At 44.1% G+C, this 25995-nt stretch overlaps 1 protein-coding gene across 3 annotated transcripts in view; it reads right to left on the bottom strand.

The window, feature by feature from the left end:
• Positions 1 to 25995, bottom strand: part of LOC137427651 (uncharacterized) — a 41059-nt gene that overhangs the window by 7220 nt on the left and 7844 nt on the right. Inside the window, exons 1-2 of one of the 3 annotated variants that reach the window (XM_068117305.2) lie at positions 21012 to 21197; positions 5218 to 6305 (exon numbers count right to left, since the gene is read on the bottom strand). In XM_068117305.2, the coding sequence (XP_067973406.2) occupies positions 5218 to 6115 (898 nt within the window). In that variant the 5' untranslated portion in view covers positions 6116 to 6305; positions 21012 to 21197. Of the gene's footprint in view, positions 1 to 5217; positions 6306 to 21011; positions 21198 to 25995 lie in introns of those variants that run through there. The other 2 variants (XM_068117285.2, XM_068117291.2) reach the window with 2 other exon arrangements.

Genomic DNA, 25995 nt, shown 5'->3' with positions numbered 1-25995 from the left:
CTCACCCCTCCCCTCCAAATCTTCCCCATAACCCCTCCCCTCCAAATCTTCCCCATCACCCCTCCCCTCCAAATCTTCCCCATCACCCATCCCTTTCAAATCTCCCCCCTTGCCCCCTCCCTCCTAAACTACCCCCTCGCCCCTCCCCTCCTAGACTCCTGCCTCACCCTTCCCCTCCAAATCTCCCCCATATCCCATCCCTTTCAAATCCCTCCCCTTGTCCCTTCCCTCCCAAACTCCCCCCTCACCCCTCCCCTTCAAATCTCCCCACCCTCATTGCTTCTCAATTTCCCCCCTCTCACTCCCCCTCCTCAAAGCGTCCTCCCCGCTTCTTCCCCCTTCAAACTCTCACCTCCATCTCCCCCAACCTTCTGCCTCGCTCTTCCCCCTCCTCAAATAACACCTCATTGTGGCTCACCCAATCACCATCAAACCTTTTGTCCACCCCATCCTTCCCTTTCTCCGAGCTATTCTGAAATCTCTGACACACCTTCAACAGCTCTCCCTATCTCTTCCACCTCTTCCACATCTTACCCTACCCCTCCTCCCCCCTGTTCTGTATCTGATGCTCCCCCTTCCTCTTCATTAACGGTATGGACCTCAAACATCCGGGGCCTTCGTTCAAACTTAACTGATCTCTCCATACAGGTTGCTTCTGTCAAACCAGACGTGATCTGCTTAACAGAAACTTTCCTCCTTTATGATGTCTCTGATTCCATAGTATCTCTCCCGGGCTACTCCCTCCTCCGGTATGATAGACCTGAGCCTCGTCCTGGAGGCGGGGTTGCTATCTTTATCAAAAACTCTTCCTCACTCGCCCTGCACTGCACTCTCTCCACCTCACCCCCAGGAATACCTCTGGCTACGGCTTCCCCTTCGCTCCCACCTCTTGTTCATATGTGTGTTGTACCGTCCACCAAACAGTGATGACTCCATCTACATCTCGCTGTCTGATGATATGGACCAACTTCTATCTACTCATCCCAACTCTCTCTTACTCATATGTGGTGATTTCAATTGTCACCATGCCAGTTGGCTGGGTGTGGGTACCTCTCTCACCAGCCATGGCTCTTCAGCAAAGGACTTCTGCGACTCACTGGGACTGACACAATCTGTCAATTTCCCGACCCGGATCTCAGTCAACGGAACATCTTCTCTTCTGGACTTGGTTATGACTAACTTCCCTGAAAATGTCTGCTGCTCTTCTTCTGCTCCGATCGGATCATCTGATCATGTCCTTGTTAAAGTGGACATCTCTCTGACCATCCTCAGGGAGCCTGCTCAGCATCGACGAGTCTGGCATTTCACTCAGGCCAACTGGCACGGTCTTCAAGCAGCCATCAATCATCTGGACTGGTCTCCCATCTCTACCACCTCTGACATCAACTCATCCTGGGAATTCTTCCAAAGTAAATTGCTCTCTCTCATGCACAGATTTATCCCATCTCGTCTTCAGTTGTCATACCCTTCCTCCCGTCCATGGTACACGGAATCTTGTGGTGAGGCTGTTGCCCAGAAACAACTTGCCTTCGTCTCCTGGAAAGCAAATCCAACGGAAGGAAATCTCATTTCCTTTCACAAAGCCCGAAACAAGTGTGTGTCCACCCTCAGGAGAGCCAGGAAACAATATCTCTCCATTCTCAAGACCGAACTCTATCTGTCTCCCTCTTCCAAATCCTGGTGGCGTCTGGTCAAATCCGTTTCTGGTGTTTGTTCCCCCTCCATCCCCTCCCTTACCTCAAACGGCTACACAGCTGACTCCGCACGTGAAAAAGCTGAATGCCTCAACTCTGTGTTTGCCTCTAAATCTTGTGTCCCAAACCCATCCCTCTCTGTACCCACCATACCCAGTCGTACCCTGCTGCTCCTGGACTCCGTGTCCTTTCCTCCTGACAAGGTGGAAAAGTTTCTGTCAACCCTCGACTCTGATTCTGCAACTGGACCCGACGGCATCAGCCCACGGGTCCTAAAATCCTGCTCTGCTGCTCTATCTCACCCTCTCTCTGTTCTCTTCACCCTCTCTTTTGCTCAAGGTCAACTGCCATCTGCTTGGAAATCAGCCAACATCACCGCTTTGCACAAAAAAGGTGCAAAAACAGATCCTAGCAACTACAGACCAATCAGCCTTCTCCCAATTATCAGCAAAGTCATGGAATCCATCATTGCTTCGGATATGAAATCTTTCCTCTTCTCCAATGGCTTGATCTCTGATCAATTTGGTTTCAGACCAGGTCACTCTACTCTGGACATGCTGCTTCTGCTGTCTCAACAATGGATGGAGGTCCTCAATGCCAAACAGGAAATTAGAGCTGTCTCCCTCGACATATCACGTGCCTTCGACACGGTCTGGCACCCCGCTCTGCTCACCAAACTCTCCTCCTTTGGTATCCATGGAAATCTCCACGCATGGCTGGCGGACTTCCTCTCTAGTCGTCGTCAACGTGTGGCCCTGAATGGGTTTCTCTCATCTCCTCTTCCTGTTCAGGCTGGAGTTCCCCAAGGCAGTGTTCTGGGCCCCGTGCTTTTTCTGGTCTTCATCAATGATCTCTCTGACTCTCTCGAAAATCCTCTCTATCTCTTTGCTGATGACTCCACTCTCTGCCGCTCCATTCCTCTTCCCTCAGATCGGCAGTCTGCTGCCTCCTCACTCTCTGAAGACCTGGACAAAATCACAGACTGGTCAAACAAGTGGAACATGTCTTTCAATCCTGACAAATCTCACACTCTTACTATGTCTCTCCGAAAAGATCGACTGGACAACCCTCCCATCTACTTTCTCAACAATCCTCTCCAAGAAGTTCTGTCGCTCAAGATTTTGGGTCTCACTATCTGCCATGATCTTTCTTGGGAAAACCACATTTCCAAGCTGGCCTCCAAAGCCAGTCGCCGACTGGGCATCCTCCGTCGTGCGAAGTCCTTCCTCGGCACACCTGAGCTCCTCACCACATACAAGGCTTTCATCCGCAGCTCAATGGAATACTGTTCTCCCCTATGGGCCGGTGCTCCTGCCTCACACCTAGCTCGGCTTCACGCTGTTGAAACCAAAGCTTTCAGAATTATTGGAATCTCCCGCGATGAAGCTATCTCTGAGGGCCTTTCACTCACTCACCGCAGGCAGGTAGGTGGTCTTTCTGTCTTCTACCGACTCCTCTCCGGCCTTGCACCCCCAGCTCTCTCTGTGCTCTGTCCCCCAAATATTCCTACAGGTCGCACAAGATCTGCCAGCAACCCTCTGATGGTTAAACTGCCGAAATCTCGGCTCTCTGCTCACCTTCACTCTTTCATTCCTCTTTTCTCCCGCCTCTGGAACAAACTCCCTCACTCCCTTCAATCCCACTCCTCCCTCCAGGTCTTTAAAACAGCTGTTCACCACCATCTCTTATCTTCCCCCATCCAAAACCTTGATCTTTTCTACCCCCGCTAATTCACCCCAGATCCACCTTGTTTGAAATTCCAACTTCTTTCCTGGAAGTCCTGGCAGTGTCCATATGTTTTATACCTCTCCCACCGCCCCCTTCCCATGCCCCCCCTCCCCCCCCCCCAAAGCCCTCGCCCTCTCTCAGATCTCTCGATGTCTCCATGTCTCTCGGTCCCTGCTCTCAAATGTTGTGTTTGTGTCCTTCCCCCTCTCTCCCCATCTTGTCTACCGCTCCCGATGTTATATGTTTTATGTGTCGGTTTGTCTTTCTGTGTGATTAATGTTCGCTCTTTCACGAGCCTCGATCTTGTATACAAAAAAAAAAAAAAAAAGAAAAAAAAAAAGCTGTCTTGGCTGCTTGCTTCATGCCTGGGCTTTCCAACGTACAGTGCCGCGCCATTTTAGGCGCTTCAACGTGAGGGCCTTTTGTCGGCCGGCGCCACCTTGCACTGCCGACCTCACCAAAATAACTAATTGGATGAGCTAAATGCACTAAGGAAATATTTTATTTTTATTATCTTTCCCCTCGTCTGTTTTTGTGTCCGAGTAGAGGATCCTCGAAGTAGCGAATTTTAGTTTACTTCAGCATTCATTTTATTCCTTGGTTTATTCTCATTAAATTCATTGTTGCATTTTATTCGTCGTGGGTTCGGAAAAAAAAGGAAAAAAAAAAAAGGTTGCTTTTCGTTCCGTTCAGGTAAACGGCTCGCAGCCTCCATCTCGCGCACGCTCATAACTGCCATATTTGGGAGGTCGCCTCGGAAGTAAAAACGTTTGGCTATTCTTCATCCGGTGGTCTTAGTCGCCAGTGACAGGACAGTATTATATAGAAAGGAGAAGAGAATATCGGATACCTCCCCCCCCCCCCACCTGAGAAGCAACAGTAAACAGCGAAGAGTAATCTGCTCAGCCCTGAGGTATGCGCACTCTACCGAGTGACGTTCTAGTCTTGTTTTTTGTGCCTTTCCCCCACTCCCCCCTCCCCCCCCCCAGTGAACCGTGTCTCATGGATGAACTTGTACATGGATCATATAGGACGATGACATGTCAATAGCATGTAGAAATTTGGCTAGCATACAGCATTGCGGGCTAAAAATATGAATGCTAAACATATCAAACTAAAGCTTTGTACAGAATACAAGCTTTTGACAGTCAATCCGTCGGCCTGTCGACAAGTGAAATGGATTTTATCAACAAAAAATTTGCAAATTCCCAGTGAGAAAACAAGAAGCTGATTCTCGCATTTGGCCCCCCTCAGATAAAAAGAGCAAAAATAAAAGGATGATTTAATGTTCGAAACGCAAGCCACTCAGTTCAATTTTTAGTTTATCAAATCCATTGCTAAAAGCTTTGTATGCTTGCTGTACTCAGACCCTCACAACAGGATATTGCAACCCTCTGAACATGCAACATGGGCCTTGACAGCACATTTACCACCAGATAAAAATTTAACATAGCTTTGTGCCAGCTTATGCCCACTTTTAATGTGGGTAGACATTTGGCTAGGCTACTGACATATGTAATGGCCCAATCTTGAAGCATGTTGCGGGCATTATATCCCATGCAAAAAAAATAATTATATTCAGACAAGGGCTTCCCAATCCTGCTGCGAGATGCAACACCTTCTGCAAGTACCTTACCAGAAGAGCAGCCTTTTTTGACAGTAAAATCCGATTTTCAAATACCAATCCAGGTTAGACAGCACAGTAGAAAACATGGTACCAAGTGAGATCAAATTTTAATTACAATGAATGCAAAATTGGAAAAAGTTATGCATGTACAGTGTACACGTTACATACCTGTGACCACTTCATCCCCAGATATGTTTTGTGGATTTTTTACCCTTGGTCTCGGCTTCACCACTTGCTCTGTAGTCACCATCCGGCGTTCAAATGCCCTGCAACGTTCACCCACTTCACAAGGAGGGCTCCGATCATCGTGGTTTGGCATGTTGCACACCCGCACAAAGTTGCGCCCTCGCTCGTTTTCCTGCCTCACATCTCTCTCCATGCGCTGCGATGCAAGGCGCTTACTTTCAAAGTCACCGGGATGCTGTTGCTGATTCCGTATTTCCAAAGTTGGGGGAAAAATAGGTCGCGTACGTATGGCCACCAGCTTCTCTATGTGGTTCATGATGCCACGCCGGCGGCGAAGGCTTGCTTCGCGCTGCAGAGACCTTCTGATCTCTTTTTCAATAGGTGTTCCCGAATCTGGGTCTTCTACAGCCAATCCCTTGGTCACACTGCTCTCAATTTCATCATGACCTACAATGATGCCAGGCTCACTTTCCTCAACGCCATTAAAACACCTTTGTTTTTGCTTACTCCCATTCTGCATCAACTGAGGGTCCAGTTCCTTGATCTCAGCTGGTTTATCAAGAGCGGTCCTGGTCACCATTACATCTTTCAAATCTCCATTCACCTCACTTTCAATTATTTCAATTTCTGAGATTCCATAAGAATCCTTTCTGGCAAGCAGAGCACCTTGTCCCCTGTTAATTGGGTCTAAAGCAAACCCATTAGAGTTGTGATCAGGGTGATTCGCAGGGGTGTTTTGAATTCCTGAGACCGGAGGCTGCAGGGATTGCCGTTCCATCATCAGCCACTTGTTACGTGTACAAGCAAAATCACACAAGCACTCTTCCTTCTCCTCGTCCTTTTCAATCACACTTCCCTTGGCAGCAACACGGTTCACCATCTCTTTAGACGTAAGCCTTTTAATCAGTCTTTGTTGTCCCTGAACATCACTCCTTTTTACTCCAGCAGTGTTATATTTCAGTACAACAGGCACAAAGCAGTTGAACTTCCCTACTTGCTCACCAATGGCAATTTCTCCTTTTCTTATTGCAGAAAAACAATCTTTTGGGACATTAACTTGAGGAAGCTGCCTGAAAGAAAGGAAGAAAAAAAAATTAAAATAAATAAAGTTTAATTTAGTTAGTAGGTTGTCGACAACATCCGCTCAGGGTAGTTCTACCCTTGACTCGAGAGCGTTAGTGGTGCCTGGAACCATGTTACACACCATGTCAGGATTGCTGGTCTTACCTTTTGTCACTCAAACTGGAGCTACTGGGATAGCTTTAATCTCTCTTACAAACATCATACACTCTTCTCTTATTTAAGGCCTGACCTCGATGACGGCTATATTGTCCATGACTGGTGCCTTCAACATGAAAATAAAAAAAATTCCTGCATGAGGCTAGTGTGAAAAAAAAAAAAATACCGACTACCCAGGACTCAAACCCAGGGAGCACATTACTTGTGCGGAGGCGGTTGACAGCTATTTAGTCTTTGGGATATACTCTGAAATTTCTCACAGCAACACTGCAAGCTTTATAATGGCCGATGTCTTATGTGCCTGCTCGGCAGACCCCAAATGTATTATATATATATATATATATCCCCGGTGTGTACCCCGGTTTAGAATAGGTACACCGTAACCCTGCATGTCACAAGAGGTGACTAAAAGGGTTGGCATCAGGAAGGGCATCCAGCCATAAAAACATTGCCTCAAAAAGGGAACCATGACAATTACAACTACATATGGGCAGGGTACAGCACGAAGTACCCTGTGGGGGACCTCACTCCCTCTCGTCAAAACTCAAGGTGGAGAACCCAATCGAAGCAAGGGTGGAAATCACTCCATTTATGACAAAACGTCTGATGCCCCACATGGAGATCGGTTTCTGAGGTTTGGGACATGGAATGTGACGGACAATGACAGGGAGATCAGGAGAAGTGGTGGAAGTATTGGTCAGAAGAAGAGTGGACACGGTCACGTGAAAAAGTAAGTACACCCCATGTAAAGTTGACTTTTTCAAACATATTTCAACATACAGCTATTTGATCTTCATTTCAACAATATTGATAGATAAAGGTGATATAATATAACAAATATCATGAAACATTTACATTTTGTAGTCCATTGTATAATTTAAATAAACATAAATGCAAATTTCGCATGTGGAAAAAGTAAGTACACCCCTACATTTATCACTACAAATACCTAAAATTAGAATCAGGTGCACCAGCTCAGGTGCAAATGATTAGAACATTGTTAGAGAGGATCTTGGAGGAACCTGTCTTATTTAAACCTCAGACATTTAGTTTGGTTTGGTCTTTGTTGTTGAAGTGTGCGGCATCACCATGCCTAGATCAAAAGAGCTCTCCGAGGCCTTCAGAAAGAAGGTTATAGATGCCTAGGAGTCTGGGAAGGGATATAAAAAAAGATCTCCAAACAATTTGAAATCAATCATTCGCCTGTCCGGAAGATCATCTACAAGTGGAGAAGATTCCAAACAACTGCCAACTTGTTCACGCCAGGCCGCCCCAGCAAGTTCAGCCCGAGAGCAGACACAAGATGCTGAAAGAAGACTCGAAGAAACCCACAATGTCATCACGGGACCTACAGGTAGCTCTTGCCACTGTTGATGTCAAAGTGCACGAGTCTACTATTATAAAGAGGCTGCACAAATTTGATCTACATGGGAGGTGTGACAGGAGGAAATCTTTGCTGTCCAGAAAGAACATCAGGACAAGACTAAAGTTTGCCAATGAACACCTAGGCAAAGACCAGCACTTCTGGAACAATGTGCTCTGGACAGATGGTAGAGCTATTTGGCCACAGTACCAGAAGACATGTTTGGCGAAAACCAAAGACAGCATTTGACCACAAGAACCTGATACCAACTGTAAAGCATGGTGGTGGAAATTTTATGGTTTGGGGCAGCTTTGCTGCATCAGGGCCTGGGCAGCTCACCATCATAGAATCCACTATGAATTCTTCATTGTCCCAGAGGGTGCTTGATGATAATGTGAGGCCATCTGTTGGATAGTTGAAGCTCAACCAAAGGTGGACCTTGCAACATGACAATGACCCTAAATATACCAGTAAATCCACCAAGGAATGGCTGAAAAGAAAGAAATGGAGGGTTCTGGAATGGCCAAGTCAAAGCCCGGATCTAAATCCCATCGAGATGTTGTGGGGGGATTTGAAACGATCTGTGCATGCAAGAAACACCACAAACATTGCACAGCTGAAATAATTCTGCATGGAGGAGTGGACAAAAATTTCTCCCAGTCGATGTCAGAGACTGGTAGACAGTTATAAGAAACGCCTACTTGAGGTTGTTTCTGCCAAAGGGGGCAATACCACCTATTAGAGCCAAGGGTGTACTTACTTTTTCCACATAAGAAATTTGCATTTATGTTTATTTAAATTATACAATGGACTACAAAATGTCAATGTTTCATGATATTTGTTATATTATATCACCTTTATCTATCAATATTGTTGAAATGAAGATCAAATAGCTGTATGTTGAAATATGTTGAAAAAGTCAAAACTTTAGATGGGGTGTACTTACTTTTTCCACACGACTATGTTGTGTGCAGGAGACGAGATGGAAGGGAAGTGGTGTGAGAATGGTGAAAGGTAGGCAGGGACAGAAATACAAGTTTGTGTTGCAAGGGTGCCCGGAAGGCATGCATGGTGTTGGTGTCCTGTTTTCTCAGGAGTTTGAAGACAGTGTGGCGAGTGTGACTAAAGTGAGTGAAAGGTTGATGGTGAAAATGATGATTGGAAAGCCCTTGAACGTCCTCGGGATATGCTCCACAGATCAGTCAGAGCGATGGAGAGGGACAAGTTCTGGTGTGCGATAGAGAAGCTGATGGAAAACGTGAAAGATGAGGCAGTTGCTGTGGTAGGAGGAGACCTAAATGGACATGTGGGAAGGAGTATAGACAGTTTTGAGGAAGTTCATGGGGGTTATGGATATGGTGTGAGGAATGGAGAAGGTGACAGGATTTTGGAGTTTGCTGATGGAGCTGGTTTGTTGATTTGTAATACTCAGTTCCAGAAAGAGGATAACAAGCTTGTTACAAGCACGTCAAGTGGGTCGATGACAACCGTTGACTACCTGATGGTGCATAGGTGAGATAGGGGGCACCTCTGGGCCACAAAGGTGATCCCGGGGGAGGAGGCTTTTTCACAGCACCACTTGGTTGTCTGCGACATAAGGGTGAAAGGTGCGAGGAGAGCTCAGCGGGTGAAGTACCAACCGAGAATGAAGGTGTGGAGGGTTGAAAGAGGTGACAGTGAGGGTGGCATTAAAAGAGGCTGAGTATGGTAGAGGATGATGTGGTTGAGCTTGAAGGTGGTTGGAAGTCAATGAAAGATCGTCTGTTGGGGGCCGTTGGTGAGGTATGTGGATGGACTAAAGGACCACCGAAAAAGTCGGAAACACGGTGGTGGGATGACGAGGTTGGAAAGAAGATTGATAAGAGGAAGAAGTTCAAAGAGTGGCAAAAGGCTAAGAGTACCGAGGCAGAAAAGGCAGAACAAGAGTTATAAGGCAGCCAAGAAGGCTGCAAAGAAAGGTAGCAAAGGCACAGGAGGCATGTAGGAAAATGGTTGGAGAATGCTTGGATTTGGAAGAGGGTCAGAGAGCGGTACTCAGGATTGCAAAGCAGATAGCAAAAGAGATGCGATGTGATGGGGGCGAGTTGCTTGAAGGATGAAGTGGGACAAATCGTTGTGGTCCCAGATGGAATTAAAGGAAGATGGAAGAGATATATGGAAATGCTGTTGAATGCAGAGAATGAATGGGATGGCAACAGAGAGTAACCCAGTTTTAGGACCGGCAGAGAAGAAAACCGAGAAGGAAGTTGAGGAAGGGATTAGATCTCAGCAGCGCGTATCAGATCCCTATTGTGGAGGCCAATCGCATCTACACCGGGTTTGAATCCAGAAAGAGGTTGTACCAGTTCACTCGATTACTTTTTTGGGTCACAAACGGGGTGGCATGCTTTCAAAGGGCCATAGATGACATAATCGCAAAGGAACACTTAACCGATGTCTTTGTTTACCTTGACAATCTAACAGTTTGTGGGTACGATCAGGCCCATTATTTTGCTAATTTGCAGCGTTTCCTCCAGGTTGCGCACACGTATCGGCTAACTCTGAACGAGGTGAAATGTCACTATTCTGCCCGAACGATAGATCTCCTGGGGTACACCATGACCCAGGGCACTATCACTCCAGACAAGGAGCGGCTGCGACCTTTGCTCGACATGGCCCCACCACATGATCGCGCTCCGTTGAAGCGTGCCCTCGGACTATTTGCACATTACTCGAAGTGGGTCCAAAATTTTTCTGAAAAGCTCCGCCCACTTTTAGATTGCAAAGTGTTCCCCATGGGTCATGCCGCCAAGGCCGCTGTCCATTGCCTGAAGTCCGACATAGCTGGCGCCACTGTGTCATCTATCGATGACAGTCAACCCTTTGTTTTGGAAAGCGATGTCAGACCATGCGATAGCTGCCACGCTCTCTCAAGGGGGACGACCTGTAGCCTTCTTTTCAAGGACTCTCTCCTCTGCGGAGAAACGTCATTCGTCTGTCGAGAAAGAAGCATACGCCATCGTTGAGTCTATTATGCGTTGGAGACCCTATCTGCTTGGCAAATGTTTCGAGGTCATTACTGATCAGCAAAGCGGCGCTTTCATGTATGACAAGCACCATGCTCAACGCATTAAGAATGAAAAGATCACTCGCTGGCAGATAGAGATAGCCAATTTTTGCTACACTATTAAGTATCGCCCAGGGTGGGAAAATCTCGCTGCAGACGCATTATCACGCCCTTCGGTGTGTGCGAGTCTCACCTCCTTTGAGGATCTGCGTGTTCATGAAACGTTGTGCCATCCCGGAGTGACGCATTTCACTCATTATGTGCAGTCACAATTTGCCCTACTCTGTTGGACATTCGGCAGCTGTGTCGCACTTGTTCCGTTTGTGCTGAACTCAAACCTCGTTTTTACAAACAACTGAGGGGTATGCTGATTCAGGCTACTCGGCCTTGGGAGAGATTGGCAATGGACTTTAAAGGGCCTCTACCGGCTTTGTGTCTCCCTGCTAGTCCTAGCCCACCGGCCTCGGATAGCTCTCACTATCTCCTCACGATAGTTGACGAGTTCTCCAGATTCCCTTTTGCTTTCCCATGCAATGATATGTCCGCTGCGACGGTTATCCAGTGTCTGCAGATTTTGTTCTCCATGTTCGGGAATCCGGCTTGCGTACACACCGATCGAGGTGCTGTGTTTGTCCCAGGATGTGAGGACCTTTTTGCTCCAGCGCAATATAGCTTCAAGCTATACTACCCCGTACAGGCCACAGGCAAACGGTCAGGTGGAAAGATTTAATGGCATTATATGGAAGGCCATTACTCTGGTCCTTAAGTCTCACGGACTAGGACTGGACCAATGGACCTGGATGGTGCACGGGGCATTAAACTCGATCATGACTTTATTATGCACAGCTGCTAATCAAACTCCTCACCATCGTCTGTTTCGTTACTGTTCGACCTTTGCCAGGCTGGCTAGCTGAGCCCGGACCGGCTTTCCTCAAATGCGCTGTTCGTCAAAGTAAATATGGCCAACTTGTCGACAAGCTTCACATTCTCCAAGCCAATCTCGAGCATGCTCGAGTGCTGCTGCCAAATGGACACAAGTCTACAGTCTCGGTGCGTCATCTTGCTCCGTGCGGGGATACCATTCAGCCGGAACTCAGCTAGGGGGACCCGTTGATGGGGCATTTAGCGTCAACTCCGCTGTCGCACATGCCCGATCCGGTCGGGCCTGAGCCGCCGCCGCCGTCTCCCGAGATAAGCGGTTATTCCGACGTTGGGGAATTTGGTCTCGCGATTGAAGCTCCCGACGCTTACCGAACACGCGCCGGAAGAGAAATTCGCTGCCCCGATCGCTACGGCTGGGACCGACATGCATTGCTGCTCTATGTACCCTTTTGCTAACTGACGTTTTCTATACTGCTATTCCGCTTGCTTTCACCCCGAGGGGTAGTGTAGATTTAATGCCGGGGAGAATGTCATAAAATTGTCTAACGTCTGTACCCAGGTGTCATGCATCTTTTGTCCGCTACGCGGCCGTCATAAGAACTCGGTCATTCAGCACTATGATCATACCTGAGACATTTACTGTATGCTATGCTGGTGCATAAATAGATGGTACGTACCACCACTTTGTTACGGCTTGCTTGTGCTCATCTGTAAACTCATTACTAGTTCAGATGTGTGCTGAATATTGATATGATGTTCGCTGGTTCTCTTTACAGGTATTGTGAGGGATCGATTGAGATTAAACTCATGATCTGAGCCAATGTTGTAACTCTTATTTTTACAACAATATCAAGGCAGCAGGAAGTTGGGGAGTGAAGAGAATGACAGAGACATGCAATCTGGTGGTGAAAGGACGCATTCCAGTGAATTGGGAACCGAGTACTCTCGTCCCTCTATACAGGGGGAAAGGCAACCCTCTGGACTGTGGCGCGTATCGAACAATAAAGTTATTTGAGTATGGAATGAAGGTTTAGAAACGGTGTTGGAGAGAAGGATAAGGAAGAAAGTAAAGATCGACGAAATGCAGGTTGGATCTTTGCCAGGAAGAGGAATTACACGTTTTTTTATTGTAAGGCAGTTGCAGGAGAAGTACATGGAGAAGAGGAAGAAGTTGTTTCTTGGGTTTGTTGATCTGGAGAAAGCATTCGATAGGGTTCCACGCGCAGTAGTGACATGAGCATTGAGGAAGTTAGGAGTGGCGGAATGGTTGAACAGAGTAGTAATGGCAATGTACGAGAGAGCGTGCACAGCTGCAAGGACGAAGGACGGGAACAGTGGTGAGTTTGAAGTGAAGGTGGGAGTGCATCAGGGGTTCGGTCCTAAATCCACTACTATTGGCAGCTGTGATGGAGGTGCTGGTTCGGAATGTAAAGGAGGGTTTGCCGTGGGAGTCATTGTATGCAGATGATCTGGTGTAGACTGCGGAAGGTATGAATGACTGAAGGAGAAGATGAACAAATGGAAGGAATGTATGGAGACAAAAGGTCTGTAGGTGAATATCGGAAAAGCAAAGGTGATGGCAAGTGGTAAAGCATGTGGTGAGGTGGAAAGAACTGGGAAGTGGGTGTGTGCTGTGTGCAGGAAGGGTGTCGGAGTGAACACCATTCAATGTGCAATGTGCGCCGAATAGGTTCATCAAAAATGTAGTGGTCTGAGAGGGTCATTAACCAGTGTGGCAGCTACATTCAAGTGTAAGGTGTGCACAGAGGGAGCTGCAGATGGAGGAAATGTTGAGTTGGTCTTGGAGACGGCATGAAGTTGGAAGGTGTGAAAACATTTTGCTACCTAGGGGACGTGCTGAATGGAGAAGGTGGATCAGACTCGGCTACGGTTGCTAGAGTGAGATGTGCATGGAAGAAGTTTCGGGAACTGAGTGGCATGCTGACGAGGAGGGGAGCGTTGTTGACGTTGAAGGGAAAGGTGTATGCTGCATGTGTGAGAAGTGTTATGATTTATGGGAGCGAGACATGGGTAATGAATGTAGAGCAGCAACGAAGGCTGGAAAAGGTGTCAATGCGAATGGTTCGGTGGATGTGCAGAGTATCATTGTGAGAGAGGAAGACAAATGATGAATTGCAAAAGATGATGGGAATAGAGCCTGTGATGGATGCTGTGAAGAGAAACAGGTTGAGATGGTTTTGTCATGGGTTGAGGAAGGATGAAAGTGACTGAGTGACGAAAATGAATGTAGAAGGAAGTAGAGGACGGGGAAGACTGAGAGACTTTGCTGAAGGTGGTGGAAGAAGAAATGCAGGCAAGGGAGTTAACAAGGGGAGATGCAGAAAATAGGCCCAAATGGAGAAGATGGTCATGGGGATGTCATTGAAGATTGTCAGGCTAACCCCCGCTCCAGCAGGGAAAATTGCCTTAAAATGCTGTGTGTGTGCGTGTGTATATATATATATATATATATATATATATATATCTAAATAAATTAAAAAAAAATTTTTTTTTTTTTTTGTATTCATACCCTTTGACAAGACACTTTAAATTTAGCTCAGGTGCCTCCCATTTCTCTTGATCATCTTTGAGATGTTTCTACACCTTTATTGGAGTCCACCTGTGGTAAATTCAATTGATCTGACATGATTTGGAAAGGCACACACCTGTCTATATAAGGTCTCACAGCTGACAATGCATATCAGAGCAAAAACCAAGCCATGAGGTCGGAGGAACTGCCTGCAGAGCTTGGAGCCAGGATTGTGTCGAGGCACAGATCTGAGGAAGCCGACAAAAAAAATTCTACTGCATTGAAGGTTCCCAAAAGCACAGTGGCCTCCATAATTCTTACATGGAAGAAGTTTGGAACAACCGGGACTCTTCCTAGAGCTGGCCACCCGGCAAAACTGAGCAATCGGGGGATTGGTAAGAAAGGTGACCAAGAACCCGATGGTCACTCAGGCTGAGCTCCAGAGATCCTGTGTGGAGATGGGAGAAACTTTCAGAAGGACAACCATCACTGCAACACCACCGATCTGGGCTTTTTGGCAGAGTGGCCAGATGGAAGCCTCTCCTCAGTGAAAAACACATGAAAGCCCACTTGGAGTTTCCAAAAAAGCACCTAAAGGACTCAGATTGTGAGAAACAAGATTCTGTGGTCTGATGAAAACACGATTGAACTGTTTGGCCTCAATACTAAGCATCATGTCTGGAGGAAACCAGGCACCGTTATCACCTGCCCAATACCATCCTAACGGTGAAGCATGGTGGTGGCAGCCTCATTCTGTGGGGGTGTTTTTCAGCAGCAGGGACTGGTGGACTGGTCAGGGTTGAGGGAACAATGAACGGAGCAAAGTACAGAGATATCCTTATTGAAAACCTGAAAGAGCGCTCAGGACCTCAGACTGGGCCGAAGGTTCACCTTCCAACAGGACAATGACCTGAAGCACACAGCCAAGACAACGCAGCAGTGGCTAAGGGACAACTCTGTGAAGGTCCTTGAGTGGCCTAGCCAGAGCCCTGACTTGAACCCAATCCAACATCTCTGGAGAGACCTGAAAATGGCTGTCCGACGGTCCCCATCCAACCTGACAGAGCTTGAGAAGATCTGCAGAGAAGAATGGCAGAAAATCCCCAAATCCAGGTGTGCAAAGCTTGTCGCATCATACCCAAGAAGACTCGAGGCTGTAATTGGTGCCAAAGGTGCTTCAACTCGGTATTGAGTTGAGGGTCTGAATACTTATGTCAATGTGATATTTCAATTTTTTATTTTTAATAAATTTGCAAAACTTTCTAAAATCCTGTTTTCTCTTTGTCATTATGGGGTATTGAGTGTAGATTGATGAGGGAAAAAATGAATTTAAACGATTTCAGCATAAGGCTGCAACATAACAAAATGTGAAAAAAGTGAAGGCGTCTGAATACTTTCTGAATGCACCGTGTGTGTGTGTATATATATATATATATATATATATATATGTATATATATATATATATATATATTTTTTTGTGTTTTTGGGAAACCACTGAAGTAATGGCAACCACCATGCAGGTTCCTTAGAATAGTTATTTCATAGCAGACCATTACCTTAGTCCCTTTCCCCTATCTCAGGTTAGCATGTTATGCATTGGGGAAAGGAAAGACAGGTCCTCCTCTCACAAGGGAAATGCACCAATCAGGGCCCAAGTCCCCTTCGAGAGAGCTGGTGGGGGCCAGGACACCCTTGAACACCCCCACCCCAGAGCCTTTGCTGGGTACAGTATGTGGGGGGCCCTTTCTATTGGAGGGCTAATAAGTAATAATATGGTGACAGATCTTTAGGCGAAGAATCGATTTATACCTTGGTTCCAGAGGGGTTAGCGAAGTTTTAGAATGATCAGCTATGTCTGTCTTTCCACACGATCATGGGTAATGTATTGTCATATCTGGGCTATGCCTGTACCGATTGTAACCAAACTCGATAGGACAGTAGTGTGGGTCAATCAGAGTGTGATATGTGGCCAACAATGAACTAAGTCCAATGTCAATCGTTGTTCATTATTTGCCAGGATAGCTTAAGTGGGCCTAATGCTGAGTATGTCAAGAATGAAGCCAACGCTGACCGACAGCCTAACGGTACTTCCTCAGGATGGAGGAAATTACGGAAAATCGAGTAAATGATTCATAGTAAATTTCATTCGATTTACTTTGTTGTTTGAAAGCTATTTCACAAGCAATTTTAAAAAATTTTTTTTAATGAAAAAAGGATGTAGAGATGTTACTGTGAAAAAGTATGGAAACAAGAAATCAAAACTGCAAGCAGTGATGCCCCATGGACCAAGATGTCCCATTCTGATTGGACAAGTGTGAAACAACGTCCTTAACAGTAGCTCGGACCCAATTATGCAAAATTTGAACTGAATTGATCCGAAAAATGGAGGTGCATTTTAGAAGTTTTTCACGAAATCCAATATGGCCGCAATGCCTCATGACCTGTGACGTCATCCAGAGGATGTACATCAAGTGAAGTGGCATACTATAACTGGCCCAAGTTTCAACTCAATCGATCAAAAAATTAAGGCGGAGATGCATTTTAAAGGTTTTCATGAAATCCAATTTAGCTGCCTGGTCACGTGACCTATGACAATCAATTTTGTTTTCTTTTTCATTGCCAGACCATGTGACCGATCAAAAAAAAGTTTCACATTCAAGTTCGTATTGATACGTAGATGCCACAAAAAAAAGGTGTTATCGGATAGATTTTTTTTTTTTAACCTCAACGTAGCTGCCAAACCGCTTCACCAATGACGTCATCTAATACAACTTTTTTGCACTACAAGTAGTGCTTGATAACATGAAAAGATTCAAATCGATAGCATTTGCAGTTTTGGAGAAGATGATTTTTAAAATTTTCGCTTAAATCCAAGCTAGTTGCCATGGTGATTGCAAAATCTAAATTCGGAAAAAAGATGGCATCAATTCCCATTGGCCCCAATATTCCTGGAAAGTTTCAACTTGATCGTTAATCGGAGCAACAGTGCCGATGCTGCAGCTTCCACAAAATTTGGCGGAAAGAATAATAATAAGTCCAATAACAAAAGGAGACCAAGTCTCTTATAGACTCAGTCCCCTAAGGATAGATTATACTGGGGGGGGGGGGGGGGGGGGGGAAACAGTGGCTGTTTAATCATAAAGATACAGGCTTCTATTTTAAAAGTCCATCTATCTTTCTGAATTGGATGAAGATGTTTAATATATGGTAACAGGAACCATTTAAGCTTTTAGAATAAAGCGCGATGGACACAGGAACACAACAACAACTCTCCCACAAAAAGTCCGGTTTTTGTGCGTTTCGTTGTATTTTTCATCCTCTGAGATTTACAGATCGATATGCCATGTGGTTGTGAAGTGCAACATGAAGTCTTTGATTAAACGAGTCAGTGAAGCGATTGGAAGGCAGTAGATATGCATGACTTTTGTTATTGGAAACGTCCATGTTATGTTACCTGCTGCGTGAGGCCACGACATACTCTTTACCCTGCACATGATCACAACGTGCTTATTCCACGTGTACCTGGCACTCGCTCTGCACGGTTCCCGACACTCCTCGCCTGCTTGCGTTTGTGCTGGGATCCCCATTACCTGCTCGTGTTAGGGACTGCCATTTGCCAGCCTGGTGTTCATTGGTGGGGTCGGAACAAAAGGCGTTGCCAGGAGGAGAATCGGGTAACTTTGTAACCATTTTGCAACAGGTTCCCAACGTTCGTTTTCCTCTCCAATTTCCCCGTGAGTGTGCTGGCGCCGTGTTGTTTATTTGTAGTGATCGTGATAAAGCGTAGAACAAGCTAAATTTCTGCTTCTTGTACCTTTTTCTTTCCTATCGATAAGTTGCACTGTAAATATTTGTAAACAAATCAAATCGTTAAACATTTCCTTTTCTCTGTCCACGAATGTCTTTTCTTCCATTGGTCCGCCATTGCTCGCACCCAGAGCAACAATCGCCATAAAAGAAAATTTGCATTAGCCCGGTGGGTACCAACGTTGCTTGGCCCTCTAAATTTCCATCCAGGAACAAAAGAAAGTAGTACACCGCCGCAGGGTACGTATGGTACGTTCCCCGATCGAAACCGTCACGTGGTACAGGTGAGCGGAGTTAGATGGACCCTGCTACCACGCGACGGACCAAATGGCATTCATAGTTGCTGGTTCGCAACCTGCCGAAGTGCGAAGTTATTCGTGCACGGCAGCCTCAGGTCCAGTAAGTTCAGTAGGGAACGGAGGCTAACCCCCTCGTAGTGGACCCCAAATCCCAGGCCGTAATATCACACACACACACACACACACACACACACACACACACACACACACACACACACACACACACACACACACACACACACACACACACACACACACACACACACACACACACACACACACACACACACACACACACACGTTGGAGCAGTTTATTTGACAGTGCAGTCGCGTGAGCGTGCCAAAGTCTGAAGTCTGGGCCTAGTGTCAGGTGTGCTTATATCCTTTATTTATTAGACACTAGCGAGGTACCCGTGCTACGCACGGGTGGGAGGCCATAAGCAAACAGGCAATGCAGAAACGGTGAATGCTAGAGCATGAAACCAATAAATTACACATTCCTGTAGCACCTTCAGTCGCACGTCAGACATGGACAGCAGGTTCCTGAAGGACTTCTACGAAAAACGCACCCGTTTGAATGGTTCTGTCCCGTCAATGGCGAATCTGCATATAGCGATTCGCGAATTTCACGCTTAGAAAGTAGAAACTGTCACAGCATTTCATCATTCACTTGAACTCAATATCTCTATTTTCATTCCAAACAACATAACTCCAATCACAAATTAAATAGCATTAATATAAAAAAATTAACTTCTACCAACATTCGTGATATGAACAAATATTTAAATCCGGATGTGAAGAAGCTCCGTACGGTTGGGTGAATACAATTACGAATTCAAAATGGTAATTTTATTCACTCAATTCCAATAATAAATTGATACGTTAACAAAATACTGTTTTAAATGACGGTTTTATTGGGATATTATCAAACCAGCTCATTACAGTCATCTGTCCACTTCCGAATTCGCGGCAGGTTCGTATCGAGTTAATTTCAAAATCATAGTTTTATTGAGGAATTTTTGAAACCTCCTACCTACCTTACAACATCCATTGGGACCCCAAAACGGTCCACAGGAGGTTGGGCGGGGCTAGCCCCAAAACTGAGGGAGTAGTTTGGGGACGGACAGACTCCTGTTTTGTAATCTAGATCCGACAGACGTAAACAAACACATGGTTTACTCTGCGTGAATTGCACATCACGTGCAGTGAATTTCACCTCGCTGCTCTTTGTATTTATTGCAATTTTAAAAATACCGTTTCTGTACATAGACCTTGAAGCTCAGTTTGCAAGCCACAGTCTACAATTCCAATGTAAGACATAATTACTCTTCTTTTGGGTCTTCGGAGTCCTCAGCGTCTGTCATTTGGGTTCTTTGGATCTTTGGGGTATTTTAGGGTCTTTGGGTTATTTTGGGTCTTTTCGTTCTTCTGGGTATTTTCGCTCCTTTCAGTCACCAGGGTCTTTAGAGTATTCAAGGGTCTTCGAGGTATTTTGAGTCTTTAGGGTCTTTTCTGTCTTCTGGGTCTTTTGGGTCTTGGGGTCTTTTCGATCCTTTGTCACCGGGGTATTTGGGATATTTAAGGGTCTTTGGGTCTTTAACAAGCTTCAGAGTATTTTCAGTCTTTGAGGTATTTTAGGTCTTTTAACCGGTGGACACAGTCATCGTGTTCAAAGATTGCCCAATAACCCCCCCCCCCACACTCAAATCCATCCTAAAGCACTACTCAAAGCCTTTAAAACCTACCCTTATGAAGGGGGGGGGGGAGGGGCAGACACACACAAACACACATTGTGTTTTATATGGCAGATACCATTGAAACCTGACTGAATACGTCTATTAAATAAGAGTACAGTACATCCATTAATTAAATGCTATTGAAACAAGATTACATGAGCCTTCTGGGTCTTTTGGGTCCTCGGGGTCTTTTGGATGACACAGTCCTGTTCAAAGATTGCCCCTTAAACCCCCGCCCCTCCCCCCTCAAGCACAACTCAAAGCCTTTAAACCTACCCTTATGAAGGGCGACAGACACACACATACACAAAGCATTTTATATGGTAGATTATATATATATATATATATATATATATATATATATATATATATATATATATATATATATATATATATATATATACAAATAATAGCTCAATTTTTTTATACAAAAAAAAAATATATATATATATACAGTATATAACAAATACAACATATACATATACACATGTATCATATAACATATAAACGGCCTCGTTCCCCTTTATTAGACACAGAAAGCTCCAAAAAGGACAAACCCAATAGAGAATGTACGAGTGACAAGTACAAAATTGTCTCGATTCCAATATTGTCTATCACTATTTTGCATCAAAACAAGAAGCCATCCACATATGATGTACAAAACAGAGATTTTGAGGTCTTCATCCTATCCCATCCACAAACAGTTGACTCTCCTTATTCTTACTCATCCCTTGTTTTCCTTCCATAAATCCCCATTTATCTAAACACATAATCGCCCCCATATGCAATCTTTAACAAAGATTACATAGAGAAACATGAGATCATATGTAACATGTCGAATTTTTGAGTCGTAATTATCTAAGGTAATCCCACCTGCAGTTTGTTTTCCATGACCGAACCTTCAAATGAACCCGATCCACAGGTCTGACTCCAATCTCACTGTACTTGGTTTAACATCCAAACCGCACCAACCATTCATCTGTAAACACCTCAGCTCTCACTGCACTCTCAGAACAGATTTGTGCCTCAGCTAAGCTTATCACTAATCGAGCCCATTATGCTAATCCGCTTTAAGGGTTTCACCTGAGCTTGTGATCACGTGGCTTACTTTCACCGTTACGATTGGCTCATTAGGATTAGCTTTTACACGCGCGAGTGAAAAACAAACGTGTTTGTTTCTAAACCCAGAGACGTGGTCTTAACTTGTGATTAATACTTGTGAATTGTTGTGATGAATTATTCTTCTTATTATTAGTATTAATATAATTAAAGTCTAATTAAAACTATATCTGCATGTCCTGAGAACATTCATGTTGCAGGTGACAAGTCGTCAATTTGAAAAACGTTAAAGACAGACTTCATCGATTATTAAAGTTATAATTGTCCCTTGATAAATATTAATATTGTGAGATATTTTATTATTTTTGATATTTTGATATATTTTTATATTTTTACATTTTGATATTTTATTTTTTCTTTTTGATATTTTATATATTTTTATTTATTTATTTTTATTATAAAAGTACTTATAATATTTATGATATAAGATTAGGATTATGAATATGCTATATTATTTATGATATTATATATTATTATGATTATGATTTATGATATTTATTGTTATTTTTATTTTATTTTATTTTTGATATTTGATATTTGATTTTGATATTTGATTTTGATAATTGATTTTTGATATTTGATTTTCATATTTTATTTTTGATATTTGATTTTGATATTTGATATTTTTTATTTGATATTGATATTTGATTTTTTTATATTTAATATTTGATTTTGATATTTTGGATTGAAAGGTATACACCTTTCAGCTAAGGTATACATCTTTCAATGGCATATTGCTTTCATGGCGTTTCTCTGACATTTCTGAGATTGAGATGTGCTCCGCTTTTAGTTATAAACAAGTTATGAAGAATATTTTAAATGTAGAGATGTAAAGATGCTACTCCAAAACGTATGTATACAAGGTAGGGATGATCATAAGAAATTATCATGTGAAACCGTCCCCAAATCTTTCTTTGAATAACTAGGGGTCTGTTGGTCTGTTATACCAAATATTCATTGGTCATCGCCACCTCGCGTCAAACCTGCCTGTCGGACTCGGGGGTCTTTTGGTTCCTCGGGGATTTTGGGTCCTCAGGGACTTTTGAGTCTTCTGGATCTTTTGGGTCGTGTGTGTGTGTGTGTGTATGTGTGTGCATGTGTGTGTATGTATGTGTATGTAAGCATGTGTGTGTATGTATGTCTCTTCCGCCGCCATTTTGCGGGTTTATTTCCTTCATAATGTGGGGCATCCTCAGGGTAACATCGTGAGCTTCCACACACTTGTGACTGAAAACCTTTCGGTTATATACCAGTACTTATGGGACTCCATATTGTGAGTGGAGAAAGCACCAGTCATGTGTCCCATACAGCCCTTGCTGCACCTCACCGGGAGCGATAAGCGCTGCCTGTCACGCAGAATAGCGCTGCCTTCTGTCTTCTACCGACTCCTCTCCGGCCTTGCTCCCCCAGCTCTGTCTGTGCTCTGTCCCCCAAATATTCCGACAGGTCGCACAAGATCTGCCAGCAACCCTCTTCTGGTGAAACTGCCAAAATCAAGACTCTCTGCTCACCTTCACTCTCAATCCTCTTTACTCCCGCCTCTGGAACAAACTCCCTCACTCACTTCAATCCCACTCCTCCCTCCAGGTCTTTAAAACAGCTGTTCACCACCATCTCTTATCTTCCCCCATCCAAAACCTTGATCTCTTCTACCCCCGTTAATTCACCCCAAATGCACTTTTTTTTTGAAATACCGACTTTTTTCTTTCCTGGAACTTTACTGGAACTTCTCCACCCAAGCCCTCTCACTCCCACAGATCTCCCGTTGTCCTAGTTTTCTGCTGTTGTACTTGTGTGCTTCCCTCTCTCTCCCCATCTTGTCTTCCGCTCCCTTTATTGTATGTTTTGTGGGTCGGTTTTTTTTTGTGATTGATGTTAGCTCTTACACAAGCCTCGATGTTGTATACAAAAAACAACAACATTATCTCCCACCTTCTACCAAGCACAATATGGAGTCACTGCGCAGCATCTGCAGACCCCTGTGTCCACTTTGGACATCAAGGGTAGCCCTCATCATACCGACGACTTGGCCAGTCTGCGGTGGCCTATGTGCATCAGACTTCACGTTGCATTTACTGCACCTGCAGCCGACGATGCTCATATGAATAGAGAGTGGGAGAGGGATAGCACACACCTCTATCACTTTAATCACGTCTCTTTGCAGGTTTTGATGAAGATGATGATGATGAAGATATTCGTCAAAAACGATGACTCACACCATCATTATTATCATAATCACCATCCCAAACTCTACATCTTAACAACTGAGATGCACACACTGTTGTGGTCACTCGTCCCCTGATGTTCTCCAATCTCCTCCTCCACCATATTGGAATCATTACTCAAAAAAGATTGAACACTGCACTCCCCCACATTGGCTTTTCCACAAACTGAGTTGAAACAATCTTGGATTAAATTGATAAAATCCTCCTCGGCTCTGCTTATTCCCGTTACTGGACCCAATCTAGCCCTGATAAACTAGAACGGCACTGAGTAGACAGCATACATCCGCCAGGTGAACAGTTTACGTTTTGCAACCCAGAGTAGACCAGAAAATCACAATGCAGAATCACATTTAATCAAAATCATCTGTCCACAACTTTTTGAGATATCCTGCTTTATATCGTTTTCGGCCCTATCCCCCAATGGTAAAGAATCACTTGAAAAATTAAATAATTCTCCTATCCGAATCCATATTCAGATCTTCACCAAAATCGGATCGAGTCGTCCTTGTCAGACACCAAACTGGTCCACCAAGTTTCGTCCAAATCCGTCCACAACGTTTTGAGATATCCTGCTATGTATCGTTTTTGGCCATATCTCCTAATGGTGAAGAATCACTTAAAAAATTCTAGTAGCCGGATCTGAATCCTGATCTTCACCAAAATCTAATAATTTAGTCTATGTCACATATGCTACCTCTCCGCCAAATTTCGTTCGAATCCGTCTACATATTTTTGAGATATCTTGTTCACAAACGGACAGACAAATGAAATATCACTCATAGAGCGACACTTGGAAAAACAGAACAAAGTAGAATGGCACTCAATAGAGAATCCTTTTGACCTCAAAACTAATTCGTGGTTGAATTCAGTAACCTGATATGAAAATCATCTTCAAATTTTAAGTTAATCTGATGAAAATTGACAATTTTAGAAATTTGGCCTATGTTGACCTTTTGGCCTATGTTGACCTCAAAAATAGTTGGTGGTTGAATTCAGTTCGCTGATATGAAAATCCCATTCAAATTCCAAGTCAATGGGATGAAAATTGAGGATTTTAGAAATTTGAAATGGTTGTTGACCTTTGGCCTATGTTGACCTTTTGGCCTATGCTGATTTCAAAAATAGTTGGTGGTTGAATTAATTTCGTATATATGAAAATCCTATTCAAATTTCATGTCAATCTGATGAAAATTGAGGATTTTAGAAATTTGAAAAAACGTGGTTGACCTTTGGCCTATGTTGACCTTGTGACCTATGTCGACCTCAAAAACAGTTGGTGGTTGAATTCAGTTAGCCGATAGGTAAATCCTATTCAAATTTCAAGTCAATCCGATGAAAATTGAGGATTTTAGAAATATGAGAAAAGTGGTTGACCTTTAGACCTTTTGACCTCAAAAATATATAGGATTTTGTCAGACCACAAACTCTACCATTTGATGAAGTTTCGTGAAGATCGGTTTAAAATAATTGTGACCTGTACGCAAGTATAAGTGAGCGGACAGACAAACAAAAACACACCAACTGGAGTGACGAACATACTTGTCCAAAAATATTTTTTTTGGCAAGTAACAAACAGACAAATATATAGACAGACAGAGAGACAGGCGTGAAAACATAACCTCCATCCACCTTCGGTGGTGGAGGTAATTAAAACCCTCCACAAACAATACCCTTCCCTTTCCACAGGTTTTTCTGATTTTTTTCATGAACCCCTCTCTTCTGCTCTTCCCTCATACCAGAAGCCATATAAACATATCCTACAAATATCTTACCCTTCTAACACTCTCTAACCTCAATTCACACAGCATCCTCTACATTAAACTCCTCCTTGCCATTCCTTATTCTCAATACAATATTGTATTTTCCCCAGATTGCCATATCCTCTGCTATTTTCCCTTCTCCTATCAGACCAATAAATATTGTAGCTTTGAATTCATGTCCTTCAGTTTTATTCCTCATTAAACCACATCTCACTTACTGCAACTGTCATATCCTTCGCTTTTATTTTAGCTTCAAGCTCTCTTTTTTTATTATTCAAACTCCTGGCCTTGGTATAGAATATTTTAAAATTGTCCCTTCCTTTCATTATGTTTTATTGCCTAGTCATACCAATAACATCTTCAGCCCGAGTTACTTCCTTCATTGCCTCTCCATGCTCTCCTCTGCCCTAAAAAGGCCCTTTAAGAGCAATTCCTCCCAACATGGGGCTCAAACCCTTGATCCCATGCTCTACCGACTACACACGAGCCAGGCAGTCATTGTCGTCGACCTGTTCCCCTCTGCTACTCTCTCGGTCTGTTTTCCCTATATCCTCTGTCACTGATCATGTCTTTATTGAGCCTGGATTCCCAAATAAAATATGATTTTTTGATAGAATAGCATAGTATTGTTACATTCGTGGGGGTACAAACTCAGTAGTATGTTAAGTCAGCGTGGTCTGTGTGTTCATATAGGTTAGATAATTTTTTGTAACCAGGGTGCCGTTAGAGTGATGTTGTCCTGTTCTTATGTAT

Source organism: Myxine glutinosa, chromosome 1 (genome assembly GCF_964187855.1).
Source record: "Myxine glutinosa chromosome 1, kmMyxGlut1.1, whole genome shotgun sequence".
Lineage (NCBI taxonomy): Eukaryota > Metazoa > Chordata > Myxini > Myxiniformes > Myxinidae > Myxine > Myxine glutinosa.
This window is presented reverse-complemented; position numbering and strand designations above follow the sequence as displayed.